The sequence below is a fragment of the Fundulus heteroclitus genome, chromosome 12, assembly GCF_011125445.2.
Source record: "Fundulus heteroclitus isolate FHET01 chromosome 12, MU-UCD_Fhet_4.1, whole genome shotgun sequence".
Lineage (NCBI taxonomy): Eukaryota > Metazoa > Chordata > Actinopteri > Cyprinodontiformes > Fundulidae > Fundulus > Fundulus heteroclitus.
Genome location: NC_046372.1, coordinates 28385187 through 28400534, shown reverse-complemented (window position 1 = coordinate 28400534; position 15348 = coordinate 28385187). Strand labels below are relative to the sequence as shown.

Below are 15348 nucleotides of genomic sequence, written 5' to 3'. Positions count from 1 at the left end.
TGTCTTCCCCTCTAAGGTGGTTCTGATTCCTTTGTGTATAATAGTATAGAGTGCAGCATAGATTTGCACTGTTTGAAATACAATTTGATTTTAAAGACACTGAAATGCTGTAAAAACTACCATTGATGTTCTTTGAGTCATACAAAATGTAACTCCCTTAGCGCATGTGTCCCATACTGTGTGGGTAAGTGTGCTGTGCAAGAGAAGAAGCAGAAGGATTTCATTGAAATAGCACTACCTGCTGGTAAAACCCCAGCAGGCACAGGGTCTGTCTGATCCGCTCTACAAGAACGCAGCGAAGAACTGTAAGACAGCTGATCCCAACAATGGTGAACAGTATTGAAAGAACCAAACAAAAAAACTTAAATGTCTATATATTTATTTGGTTCTTTGGTGGGTTAAAGCAGGAAAAACAAATTCCTCTCTCAAAAATCAAAATCAAAAGGATCCCATACATTCACATTGTAAAGTAGTAGAAAAAAATAAACAAGCTGTTATATAAATATAAAATAGTATGTGCACAGTAGGGCAAAACACACCACAACATTCACAAATGGACAAAATAAAACAACATATCACCAACAGTTTTTGCCATGAGACATAACAACACATGTGTACAAATATTTTGTCAATATTACACAACACATTTATTGCTTATGTTGCCCTCCATATCCCTTGGTCCAGTCGTAGTAAAGGTTGTTAAAGAACATGTAAACTAACTATATTGCATAAAGGGAGTACATTTTTATTTTTATTGCATCAGGTTTTGACATTTTGAGTGTGTCTTGTTTTCTCTTAAGTATACAGAAACACACACATATGAAGAGCACTGCTGGGACCAGTGACATCAACACATTTTGCTTGTCAGTATAAAACACACAAGGAGATAAAAAAGCAGCTTGAAAATAAATTATTTGCATCTCTTCCACCCTAAAAGCTTTAGTGTTCAAGTCTCTGAGTGTTTCACAAAAATACATTCTCCCAATGGCTGATTTGTTGTAAAGCTGTGAAGAGCAGTAAAAAAAAAAAAAAAAAAAATCAAAGAAAACGCTTAAAAAAAAGAAACATTTTAAGATTAAACAAAACTAAAACGTGAAAGAAAGACTCCTTGGCGTGTTACCGTTAACAGCATAACAGTAATGTAAACATGCTGCACCAAAGGATTGTGAGCTGCATAGAAAAATTCAGGCCGCTTGAGATACATGTGCTGTTTTTTTTTTTTTGTTTGTTTGTTTTATATTTTGGAACAAGACATCAGTCTCTATCTGTGTTTTAATGTTTCATCAATAAGTACTTAGTGAGGAATCTTTCAAAAATGGATCATACAAAAGGGAGCTCAATAACATTTGAAAGCACAGGAGATACATATGTCTTGACAAATGTTTTCCCTGCTGAGAACTGCGCTATTTGCTGTCATTGTCAGTGAGAAAGTGTTCAAATACTTTCCAAGCCTTTTCGGTCTCTAATGCATTGTATTCATCATCAGCCCTTTTTGCAAGAGTTAGAACTGATCAGAACTGATCACATGTAATGGATTTCAATAAAATATAAGGACTTATATTTATATATCTAAATGTGTCTATGTATTCCAGCATTAAATTGGAAAAGAAAAGAAATTATTTAATTGTGACATGAGCTTTATCATTTAAAATTCTTTCTGTATATATGGAACACTTGCATTGACTTTAAATAGCACAGTTGGTGTAAAGATGCATCCGACAGCAATGATGAATGTTTCAAATTATCATCAACCAATAAAGAATATAAAAAATCTTCTGCTTAGAACAAAATAAAACAAGAGAACTCATTGCGTTTCCAGAAGCCAGCTGAAAGAGTTTGTCTCACTGTGAGTGTAGTAGTCTCTCTTGAAACGAAACGTAAAGTAAAAACATTTCAAAGGCACTTCATAAGATTCTGTCATCACCCACAGTGCAATAAACTTGCAGGTTATCCTCTTGGTTTTCTAGATGAGCTTCTTTTAGCGCTTTGTTAAATGTGCTTTTTTTTCTGGTCCTCATTTCTTACAACCATTGAGCGAGCATTCTGAATCTCACTTCAAAATCATTGCTTTCTTCTCTTATGTACAGTTCTGTCTCTCCTTCCCCTGTAGCGCTGATAATGGTGCCGCAGGGTCTCATCCTGCCATTTTCTGAAATTATTGACACTGTAGAGAGTATGGGGTTGGTGTCTCCTCATGAAGGACCTTTGATAGCTCGATGCTGAAAGGAGAAACAAACGTCTTTAATGTCTGGGAAATAAGAGAATTTTATAAATGTTGAGCAAAATGTTTATTTTGTAGGAGCAATAGCTGCTGTACTTACGGTTTATACAGCTGATTTTAGGCGTATCCCATCGTCCATCGCCACGGCAGCGGATGGTTGGAAGATGCCTCTGAATGAAGCCTCTTCGACACTGGTACCTCACCAGCGAGTCGATTTCATACCGCTCTCGTTTTCTACCAAAGGTGCGCGCGTTTTCAACCACAGGGGGCTGGCTACAGGCCACTGTGAAATACAAAAGATAACATAGAAATGTATACATGAAAAATATTTAAGAATATTTGCTTGCACATGGCCTATGCAAATAATAACAATGTCTCAGAAACTGATATATACTAAGCGCTGCATTCCACTGGTCAGCTGCTTAAGGAAGGTTCCAGCACTTTTTGAATCACAAGGAAACTAAAGGAGCACAATCCATCACTTTTACCAACATAATATATAGCTACTGCAGTTGATAGCCTGACTAATTAGCTGGCTAATTTCAACTTGTTAGACTCTCTGTGTTAGTCTACAAGGTGTAAAAGGTCACAAAAGAATCATAATATATGATGACACACAAAAAAAGCTACTACTCAATATAGTATTTATTTATATTTATTTTCTATACATTTTCAGATTAAAATAATTCTTATGATATTGATAAAATACTATAGAGTTTTTAATAGTGCATCTCAGCAAGCTGGAATAGTATTGAACAGGTAATTTATTTCTACAATTTCATACAAAAACGTGAGATTCACTATACACAGTGATACAGCTCAAATGTTTGTGTTAATTTTGAATAACAAATAATGAAAATGCCCCATTTAGTGTCTCAGAAAATGGGAACATTACATAAAAAGCATTTTTAATACAGAAACATTAAAACATGGAGATGTTATGATCCACACAATCATGAGTAAGGCTGTTGACTAGATAGTTATGCAGCAGACAGTCATTAACACATGTGGATGGTAAGCCACAAAAGGTTATTGCTAAAGAAGCTGGTTGTTAACAGAGTGCAGCGTACAAGCACATCAATTGAAAGCTGGAAGGAAGACATGCGGTAGACAAGAGTTTAGGCGATAGTCACAATGTATGAACTGCCAGTGGAATCAGTGCTCCAACAGCCATCACACAATGACAGATCCACGCCACGGGCTACAGTAGATGAATTCCTTATGTTAAGCCACTACTGTACCAGAAACAAAGTCATTGGCATCTAACTTAGGCTAAGTAGAAAAAAGTCTGGACTGTTGCTCAGTGACCCATAATTCTCTTTTCAGGTTTAAAGTACGTTTTACAGCTCCTTTTGAAATCAAGATCCCAGACTGTAAAGGAAGAGTAAGGAGGCACGGAAATAACGTTGCTCAAGATCCAGTGTGAAGTTTTAACAGGCCGTTAAAACTAGAGGAGTCATGTCATCTGCTGGTGTTGGTCCACTGTCCAGAGTCAGTGCAGCCATATGCCAGCAAATTGTAGAGCACTTAATGCTTCTATCTGCTGAGTAGCTTTATGGAGATGCTAATTTCATTCATCAGCAGATCTTAGTAGCTTGCTTCACTGTCAAATATACCTAATTTAATGACCATTGTATCACTGTGTTTGACTGTGTTTGACCTAAACCCTACAGGTATTTATGACATGTTGTCAAGAGGAAATTACAAGAGATCAGACCCAACAATGTAGACAAGCTGACAGCCACTATTGAAGCACCCGGAGCTTCTTTAACTCTCCAGCAGAGGACAGGCCGATCGTCTCTATGGGACTCAGCATTGATGGAATAACTCATGAAATATGACCAACTACGACCACGTACAATGCTTGAATGTTTTGGGAGATGACAAGTAAAGCTGAAAAGATTAATAGTTGCAGGAAGGTTAATTATAAGTTTTCTGTCTTGAATAAAAACACACTAGATAATATTATACATTATTTTTAACATGTCTGTGCAAATTCCCATATATCCGGGTCATTACTACATCAAACAGGCTTAAATCAGAGGCAACCAAACTTTCACTCACTTCTTTCTGATAATTATGGTTGACATTTTTTGTGTAAGTTGTGTGATATGAAAAGCTTTCTTTTATTACCTGTGCCTTTTTTGCATGTGAACGTTAGGTGGTAGTTGCAAGGGACGTCGTTCCACTGGCCGTCCTCATGCCAAATCATCACTACACAGTCTTCTCCAGATGAAAAGAAGCTATCAGGCTGGTTGGGTCTCCAGTTTTCATATTGCTGAAAATAGAGCAAAGAATATCACGTGATGCTTTTGTGTTTTTTTCTGGTCTCATTTTAACCTCCCAGTATCTACAAGTCAAACATAGTATCTTCAAGTCAGTACAAATGATTTTTGCAAACAGTGTGTGGACTTATATACTTGGTGATGGCATACATTTTTGTTACAAATTCATGGCGGGGGGTTGTTCTGCTGTACTGTTCATGGAGAGATCATGAGGTTGTTAAACATATCCCCTATCTAAACTTATGAGAACCAGCAGGCTTGTTTAATTAGACACACAGCTTGATACCCACCAAACTTGCAGATGTGCTATTACGACCACGCATACACACTCTTCATTATCAAAGACTGCTTCCTGAGCAGCAGTTTAGCATCAGTGCAATTTAATTAATGTCCACAAGAGGGAGAAGCTGGATCTCTGTGTGAAAACTCAGTAACAATCCCAGCAAAACATCTGAATGAGCCTCCTAGACTCAGCAGAACTAGAATGTGGTAAAGGAATGTCTAATAATTTCCTAAATTAGCCTTAAAATTGTTTGTTTTACAAGTCCTGTACTTCGGTACAATATTTAGAAAAGATTCATATGTCATTCTCAACTGAAATATCCCCCACAGCCGAAAATCATCCCATTATGATTTCACTTTATCTCCACAGCATGTTTTGTATCCTTGTTATTGCACGGTGCATGTTTTTGTGAACTCTTGTCATCAGGCAGTTTGCATCACTATATGATTAAAGTGTACCACTGCCAACAAAAAGCAATTCACGTACATATGAGCTTCCATGCAGCATACACACAGCTGCGAAGCTGTGGGCCATTCAGGCTGCAGTCGATGCTAACTGTAGTCTGTCAGCGTGTTCTAGGTTCAAACACTTTCTTCAAAGCTGTGACCCCCCTCCACCCTCTCATACACACTCTCCTGCCATCATGCCTCTAGGCTCCAGTGCTCTGTCATTATGGTTAACAAACATACCCTGACTTCCTGCTCTAATCACCTCAACCCAACAAATGGTTGACCCCTCAACTGCCTGACAAGTCTGTGTCTCAATGAGAATATTCAAAGAAACTCTCTGACCCCATCTAAACACGCATTCAGATATTTCAACAAGTGTCTTTTATGTGCTGTTTTTTGTTAGCCTTAACAGATTTTCTCAATGGTTTTCACCAGTAAATGCTACTTGACAGTTTAAAATCATCTTATTTATTTGGATTCAGCTGAGCTGACCACCCACCTAAACCCCCGGGGTGATTTTAGAGACAGTGTTTTTTTTTTTTTTTTTTTTCTCCACAAGCTAAAGCTGAGCACAGGTGCTGTCCATCTGTGTGTCTGTTTGGAGGCCCTTCCCCCATGTGACTGCCTGCTGGCTGGGTTTTCTCAGGAGGCAGGGTGGATAAAGAGGGACCGTAAAAGTCCACTCCTGCCAGACCCCTCCGCACAACGTCATTCACAACCTCATCACCTCTAAATTGGTCTGTGCTTATCTGCTAACCCCCAGGCTTTATTTCGGCTTCCTCTTTACCGTTCTTCTGGGGAGATCATCATATCAGTTCATACAACACGGATGGAGACTGTAATTGGGCCTTATTCTGTCAGGTGAGGAGCGTATTCAGGAGCAACAAGCATCACAGTAAACATGCACTTAAAATGTCTTGCAAAACGTATTCATACCCCTTGCATAAATTTTGGAATTTAAAAAACACAAACTTCGGTGTGCTTTGGTAAATTGTTTGTGACCGCCCAATCTAAAGTAGCACACATATTTTTGCAGACTAAAATCATAAAAGTGTAGTGAAATTTATAGCGCCCAAAGCTAATATAGCCACATTTCAGTCAAATTTTAGGTCAAAATAAATCTGCAAAAAATTTTAATGGTGCTCTCATCTGACCTCAGTGCAATCTTCCAAATGTTTGCTGGGTCTCCTACTTGCCCTATGGCAAACTGCAAATGGGGCTGCTTTTTTGCTTTGTTTGTGGGCTTTATTCCAGCAACTCTTGTATAAAATCCAGATGGGTTGAGTGCATAGATTTTTTGTATATTACAAAGTTGTTTTTAATTTTTGCCATCTATCATCAAATAGATGTTGGTCTGGACTTTGACTGAGCCACGGCAACACATTGAAATGTTCTGACCTTAACATTCCATGATGCCTATGGCTGTAGGTTTAGGGTTGCTGTCTTGCTAGAAAGTGATCCTCTGCTCTGGTTTCAAATTATTTGCAGCCTCTGGTTTTCTTCCAGGGTTGCCCTGTATTTAGCTCCATCTATCCTCCCATCAACTCTGACCAGTGTCCCTTTCCGTTTTAAAGAAAAACATCCCCACAGCATGATGCTGCCATCACCACGATTTGCTGTGGGGTGTGTGCAAGGTGAGGTGCAGTGTTATTTTCTGCAACACATAACATTTTGCAATTAAGCATGTGGCTGCTTCTCTAAATAAAGTTCTCCTTCGCCAGGCTGCCAATTTAGGTGAATAGCCATGTCTCTTCAGGTTTGTCATAGTACCATAATCTTTCTTTTCTTGGGGAATAATTTGAACATGGCTCTCCAAAGCTTGGGCCATTGTTTTACAACCTAATCCTGCTTTAAACTTCTCCTCAACTTTATCCCTGACCTATCTGCGATGTTCCATGGTTTTCACAATGTTGAGAAGGATGCTCTCTAGTAAACCTCTTAGTCATTCAACAGAGCAGCTTTATTTATACTGAGACTACACTGCACAAACATGAAAAACATTTAATTTTTAGGTTAATGAAGAAAATTGCCTCACTGGATTTTATTTAGGGGTATCAGCATAAACAGGGATGAACATAAGTTATATTTTTATATATTTTTCCCCCATTTCTATTTGTGAAAAAACTTAGAAAATGATGTACAATTTTTCTTCAACTTTACAACTATCTACACCTTTGTAAGTATTTACTACATAAATTCCTAAAAAAAAAAAAAACTATGTGGGGTTTGTGATTGTAATTCACAAAATTTAAAATATTTAAAACACAGTAATGCAAGGCACCATGTAAGCTGTTTTCTAAAACCCGCGTTCATGAAAGATGAACGCGTCACTGAAGCGACTGATTTCCACACAGTGGACTAACAATCACAGAGTGATTTAGCGGTGCCCTACAGCCTGCTCTACATCAGCTTTACTGCCAGAGTAATCACAGGGGCGGAGGGGTACAAGGCGGAGGACAGTGCGTCATGAGAAAATCACCAGAGCTCACTTAAAGGAGCAACTCTCCCTAGATGACCACATCCGTCATCTCCATCACTTCCAAATATTTACACTGCCATGCTTGGGGAGACCAATATACACTAAAAACAGCATCTTACCACAGGGCTGCCATCAGTCCAGCGGAAGTCGTTGTCAAACATCTTATCATTCAGACCAACCCACTGGTAGTCTTGTCCAAGACCTGCCATTTAGGACAGAGAAAAGCTGATGACATTCCTCTTTTATCTTCCCCTCATTTTCAGACTGTGCAGTTACAAGAAGTAAATGAGAAATCAAAGAAATCACAGGCATTTTTACTCTCTGAATCATTTCCCCGGAACTGTTTGTCCCACTATTATTTTGATTTTTGCATCAAATAACAGCTACTATCACGATGAAGCACATCATATTCCTGTACTTATTAGGCATTATCTACAAGAACAATTATTTGCTCACGGTTGACATATCGTTGCTCCTCATGGGAAAGAATGCTGGTGAGATGAGCTCCCTGTATGCGGCACTCTCGCTCTGCGGCGTCCCAGCCTTTCCTCTGGGGGAAGAACTTGTAACAATGGCCCTGGAACTTGTGCCAACCAAACTCGCAAGTTTCAGTGTCTGACAGAAAAGAAAATGAGATTGAGTATTAGTGTGCAAGAATTTTAAGAAGTATTATTTAACTGTGTCTTTCAACCAAACATCAATCACTCTCATTACTGTTTGTATATAAAACAAAAATAATCTCTCCTATGCAGTAGTAAAAGGAAATGCAAAACAAAATATTCCAATAAAGCATCAAAAACCTCACATAAAGAGAAACATGCATAATATTTGATTTCTCTCACAGCATTTCTTTTCAAATCATAGGCAGAAAAACTACAAAAAACAAATCATGATTACAACTTAAACTCAACAGTATGCTAGTGTCGCATGAATTAGTGAGTTATGGACATATTCAATTCATGTAAAACTAAAGAAGTAAGTATTAAAATGTATCTTGTTCCTTCGCAAAGTATCTTACCAGTTTCCTCTTGTTTTACTGCTTTTCATTCATTTTGGAAAATTGACACTGATTGTTTCTATTTACCATGATAGAGGGGAATCTTTTGTATTCTTCTCCTGACTGATACCTTTTCCTTTACCATTTCCAATTGCTTGTTTATAACCTCTGCAAATTCTGGTCTCAGCTAAAGGAATCAAAAGACTAAATGCCAAGAAATCCCTTCTTTGACAGATGAATACTATTTCATGCTTATCGGTTTCAGTACAACTGATGACAGCTGTAAACTCAAGACCAAACGCTCAAATTAAATGAAAAGGTCCTTGAGAGAAAGTTAAGTTTATGAGTCTCCACAATTACTTTATGCAACCAGATTAGCCAACTTTTTTGGGTATTTTTGAATTCCCTCCCCCAAGAGATTTGTTTCTTTTTCAATTAAATTCTACAGGATATGACACACATTAAAGGTGGAAAAGGTTTGGCGATCATGATCTAAACTATTTAAGTCCCAAAAACTGATCCCTCGCACCCCAGTCACAGACTATTTCAGTCACTTCCCTCTGGCAGGAGGTTGTGGTCCATCAGGACCACAGCCTCACACCACAAGAACAGTTTTTTCCCATCTGCTACCGGCCTTATGAACAAGGCCAAGAGCCAACCGGGAAACTGGACACTGTCTCTCTCTTCCGTTCAGGACTTACAAGCTTCTGCGTTACACTGACGCACAGTCTGCTGAGTTTATACAGCTTCCGTGTATATATCCTTTTTACTTCTTATTTCACTGTATTCTTAGTTTTTTGTCTGCACCATCAACACCAAGTCAAATTCCTTGTAAGTGCAAACCTACTTGGTGAGTAAACTTGATTCTGATTCTGATACAGCTGTTTTGGGTACATTACATGGGTGGAAATCTCAGAGGAATCCGTACAAAATTTAGGGTGTTGGCTAGCTAAAAAATAGGCCATACGCGCTTTTTGTTTCCTTTGAACAGGATGCATTATAAAGATTTACATTAAAACCCAGCTAATACTCAGTAGCTTTAAAATAATTTTTAAGTCTAAATGCCCAATACTGATGTATTAGGGTGTCAATGACCAATGAACCAATTAGTGTTCTGAAAAAACATAAATCATCCTCTCCAAAATTCATAATTCAGAAAAATCACCCAGTAAGCCATGAACAGATAAGCATGTAAAGTGCTTAACGGGATTCAATGCCAGAAAAAAAAAAATATTTTTGAAAGAAAAGGAAATTATTATTTGTAGTTACAATACTGATGTAATGACTAATCTTTGTGTTGATAACAAAAGACCAGGGGGCTTGTTGTAAGTAGGAAATGTTAAAATTAAAACTTCTTGAGACTTTTTTTAAGAAGGATGTAAAGTCCTGTCCAAAGTCTGAACCAGTAATATGTAAAGATAACTAAATACTGCTTGCTATTATAATCACATGGTCTGGTCGTTGTGACACTTAAAATTCTAATGTCAGAGACAAAGGAACAAACTTATCAAGTATTGATTGGTGCACAGTTATCTTGCAAGGACACAGCATGTTGTTTAACGCAGAAAAAAAGAGAACATGAGGAGTAGAAACTATGCACGTCACATCTTTGCTTGAACTTTGTAATGATTGGACAAGCCTCTTATTTCTTTAAAAAAGAGCTACTTGAATTGTTACTGTATACTTTATGTGCTTTACAGTTTGTCTTCATGATAATTTACTCTTTTTTCCTGCATCATGGTCCCTTCTCCAATTCACATTAGAAATGTTGGTCTTCTCACACAAGACAATTTTTAGGGTACACAAACAAAAGAAATCTATTATTTAGATCAATTAATGGACTATTTTGAATTAACATGTCTGGGTGTATATATAAAGCTTAAAGCTCTTCAAATAATATTATACACAACAAACCTTGAGGCAGTGCTTCAATGAGAAAAAGGGGATTGTGATGATAAGATAAAAAGGGGTGTTTTGTCACTCAGTTAATCCCCAAACAAGATGTAAAACAGTCCTTAGGTCAGTGACATGTCTAGAATCAGACTGACTAGCTTTTCTGATTAATTTAGATGGACTTAGGTGCAAGAGTAGATTAAGTTCCAAAATATGACATTAAAAGAGTGTTAAAATGTGCTGTGCTAAATGCTTTAACAAATCATGTCATGTTAACCTCAGTCTAAACAGTAATATGAGAAAACCTAGACAGAGAAAAGGGTTTGAGATACACACTCTTATAAGCTTACCTTCCTCACAGTAAAGCCCAGAGTAGCTTGGGAGACACACACATGTGAAGGAATTCAAACTATCGACACATGTGCCTCCATTATGGCATGGGTTCGATTGACACTCATCAATGTCTGTGGAAAAACATAGCCAATACATAGTAGTCAAATTTTTCAGTTTATGTGATACAATATATCCAGTATTAATCGACATCATACCTGTTTCACACTGCTGACCAGTGTAACCAGGAGAACAGTTACATGAATAGATGCTGCCTCTCTTGAAGCAAGACCCTCCATTTAGACAAGGGTTGTTTTCACAAGAATAAATTCCTGTTGAGTAAAAAATATTAACACTTAGTAAGAGCACTGATCATTAAGACTTTGCTGTATTTCATAAAAAAGACCTTGAATAAAACATACCAGGAATGTCCACAGGCTCGCCAACCACTGTGTGGCCCTGGTCCAGTCTTATTGGGGCAGAGGTGGTTGTTTCTTGTCCTTCTACTGATGTGTCTCTTCCATTAAGGGATAAAGATGTTGATATTTCACTTTGCTGTTCTTCTTCTTTCTCAGAAAAGGATGGCTGTTGGGTAGCTAAAGTTCTAACCAACTCTAGCTGGTTCTGTGCTTGTGTCGTAGATGTTATTGGGAGTTTTCCATGGTTACTCATGATAGTTTGAGTATCACCTTTACTGATGTCAGTGACTGTTCTTCCTAAGTTGCTTTCAAGATCAACAGTCTCCATCTTTGACGTTGATGTTGTATTTACCTTTATTTCTTCTGGAAACAATGGTTTATTTTTAATGTTGGGAATCTCTAGTCCCTTTGTAATCTTCTGGTCTACTGATACACCATCAGAACTGGATGACATAGTTTGATGGCTGGCTGTCTCGTTTTGTTTAATTGTGCTCAAGTTAGACAGCAAATCATTTTTGGTTAACAGCAGCTTAGTGGTGATGTTCTCAGCTTCATCCCCATCAACGTTATCTGTACCTGCTGCCATGCTGATCTTTGAGCTGTTGACGCTTTGAGAACTATTTTCAGAGCTGGAAACTGAAACAACATTGACGGGACTCATTGTCGGAGCTTTTTGAGCTTCTGAGATCACAGGTGGTATAGTTTTCTCTCCTCCAGTAATGCCCATTAGTGGCTCCAAAGGCTCATTTGTAGATGCTTTGGAAACTAATAGCGTGGAAATAACCACAGCACTATTGTTCAGTTTGGGGGTTTCATTGTGTTGAGGAGCAGATTCAACAAAGTTAGGGTTTTCTGCATCATAGTCTGGGGTTGGATAATCATTGCCAATGTAAAAACTACCATGTGGAGATCGTGGTATTCCAACATTTGCATCAGGAGATAGATTTGGCAGGACTGTCACATTACTTTCCAAATCAGAACCTGCCTTGGTCAGAGAATAATCACCAGAATGAAAAGTGTTTGATTCTGCACCCTCACTTTTTTCATGACTTACAGACATAGGGTGAATTGTTGATTGTGAATCTTCAGTGGAAGGATCTGGTTTGGGGCCATGTATCTTGGTTATCTCTGATCTCACTTGTTCATATGACTTTTGAGAAGTTGTTACAGGGGAAACAGTTGTGTGGAATTGTATTATATAGTCAGGTAAAGCTGAAGCTGAAATGTCTTTGGGAGTAGGGCCAAAGGATACATGTTTACCTGAAGCTTCAGTTGCTGAAGATTTATTATCATCCAATAGTTTTCCACTAGATGGCCATGGGATTTTACCAATCATGCCATGAATTGTAGGTGTTTCTGATATATATGATGTAGTAAGTGATTTGTTTTGTTTAGTTTCAGCAGAAACAGTATTTTGGGCTGTGTGTACACTCAGTAATTCCTTAGAGTTTGAATGTACGGACTCTGTGGTTGTTTTAGTCGCTGACAATGACAAAAAGCCAATTTTTTTACTCAACGTAGAAACACCTTCAAAGGGGGATAATGTTGAAGTGAGTGGGGGATAGTTTAAAGATCCTAACATAAAGGAAGAATGGGTGGCTGAAACTGGTTCTGCAGTTACTTGTGAGTTAGTTAAAAAAAGAGCACTGAACGATCCTGAGCTATCGGGTTCTTCTTTTAAGCCCACCTCATGTGTCATTGTGCCTGTTGATGTACTGTCAGGAGTTTCTGAACCACGGTCTGGACTATGCATTTCCTTATGCACGGACATTGATGAAACTGAGCTAACAGTACTGCTCAAAGAAAATTCAGCTGGCTTCTCAGTCACAGTAGTGGGAGATGTCCCCAATTCCAAATATAATTTTAAGGGGGAGAGGGTAAATGTGGCATTAGCAGCATCATCAGTATCAGTAGCAGTAGCAGTAGCATCTGCATCGATGTTGAGAGAATATTTTGTTTTGGGTTTCATGAAAGGATTTGAATCTGATCCAAATCTTGATGATTCTTCCTCTGTCTCAACTGTTTCCGCCTCATCTGTTGCAATGTAAAAATCCCTCTGAGATGCTGTGGTAAATTCAATAGACTTTGTATCTGATGAGGTTGTACTTTTTACAGGGAAAGGGAATTTAAGAGAGGATTGCTGAGTCACTGTTTGCATTTCCATGGGAGTTTCATCTATGTCCCCAGATGCGTCGTCTTCTGGACTTTCCACGTCAGCAGAATCATCATTTTCTAACTCATACACTGAAGGTATTACCATTTTATTGGTGTAAGAAAAAGAGAAAGTATCTGTGAATGATCGTGTTGTGAGATCAATTGATGGCTGGGATGAGGCCTTTGATGTTTCAATATGAGATGAGGATGCTGTCAGTATTGGTCTTAATCTGCCAGCAACTAAACTAGTTCCAGCATGTGTTTTAGGCTCCTCTGTGGTAAGAACTGATTGAGTTTTTGACGGGAAAGAACTGTAAATTACTGGAATTTCATATTCCACAGAGGTTTTATGAGGTACTGATGTTGGTTTTGCTGTGCTGCTGAGTAATACATCTGGGGTAACAGCACTTTTTAAAACATCTCTTGTTTCAGATGTGTATGATGCTGACAATAAAGGTGACTTTGTACTTAGCGTTGGATAATCTGCTGTTGTCTTTTCAGTCACATCAGAGAGTGTTTGCCCTGAGGTTTCTCCAGCTGGGACAATGAGAGGGGCAGTTGTCTCGAGTTCAATATGTGATCCATTGGTTGACGTGACAGACTCTGCCACTGTAGATTTTTGATCCAACTCTTCATACTCATCATGTGGAATAGTAGATGATGACACAGATGGAGTAATTGGAGTACCTGTTAAAGGGTTTACAGGTTTACCCTCAGAGACTGGAGAAACTGAATGATCTTGTGCAGCAGAAGATAAGAGTGTGTCAGCTGTTTGAGGATCCTCTGTGGAAAGAAGTGACTGAGTTTCTGACGGGACCGGACTGTATTTAGCTGAAATTTCATATTCCACAGAGGTTGTCTGGACATACATAGTTTGTGTCTGGGAAGAAGAGCCTGTTCTATCTATGGTTGAAATGGTGGATTTCCCAGTTCCTTGCGAAACAGACGGTAGAGGGGAGGATGTATATTGTTCTGGTGCTCTTGAACTGCCCTCAAACAGATGTGTAGTAACAACATGTTCTGTTTCAGGAGACACAGGGGTTGATTTCACTTCACCATAGTCTGATGAAGCTGTGAAGACAGTTGTTTTTGAAGTCTCACTTTTGACAGATGTATCTGATGTTGGGATGGAAGGAGACCCTGTAAACAGTGTTGGGGATGTTGTGGCAACGGTTACAAATGTCTTGTCAGTAAAATCAGTAGAACCTTCTCCGGAACCTGCGGCCTCTGTGCTTATTAGGACTGCTATTGCTTCAGGAGACATCCTTGTCTCGTTAATGTGAACAGATGAAGATGTTCCTGTACCAACAGAGACTGTTGTGAATGTGTCTGGAGTTTGGTATCCTGTAGAGCTTTTCTCAACTGGAGAATTGGCAGAAGAACTTCCTGTTCTGGCTGTGACTGTGGAAAGTGAAGGTGTCATTGTTTGACCTGTTTGGATACTGTAAAGATCCTCAAGGTGGATGGGCTGTTGTCTTCTCTGTGCTGAACAATGAGGACCCTGTAGGAGATGCAATGTGTATGCTAGATGTTTCCCTTGTGGGTTGACTTGTCCTCTCGTTGTCTGTTATTGGAGATGCTGAACCTTCCTCTGACACTGGCGACTTTTCCTCGAAACCAACAGTGGTAAATGTCTGATGTGCTTTGGGGGACACTGATTTTGGTTCCTCTGTGCTGTGGAGTGCTGAAGAGGAAGTAATAGCTGTTTTTGAAGTATCAGTGATATCAGCTTTTCTTGATGTTGACACTGATGAAGACAGGATATTAAAAGCAGAGGAGCCAGTTGTATCTTTGGTGACAGGTGTTTCTGTAGACGTAGTGATGTTTTCATCAGAAAT

The 15348-nt window shown here is 38.7% G+C and overlaps 1 protein-coding gene across 1 annotated transcript; it reads right to left on the bottom strand.

Moving 5' to 3' along the window:
- Positions 1 to 1220: 1220 nt before the first annotated feature.
- On the bottom strand, positions 1221 to 13863 carry LOC105925441 (versican core protein). Its single transcript, XM_036144397.1, has 8 exons — positions 11360 to 13863; positions 11156 to 11269; positions 10958 to 11071; positions 8174 to 8332; positions 7837 to 7919; positions 4355 to 4499; positions 2322 to 2504; positions 1221 to 2219 (listed from the first exon to the last, which is right to left on the bottom strand). Exons 1-8 carry the CDS (start codon positions 13614 to 13616, stop codon positions 2062 to 2064), a joined length of 3213 nt encoding a protein of 1070 aa, XP_036000290.1. The 5' UTR covers positions 13617 to 13863; the 3' UTR covers positions 1221 to 2061.
- Between the last annotated feature and the right edge of the window lie 1485 nt (positions 13864 to 15348).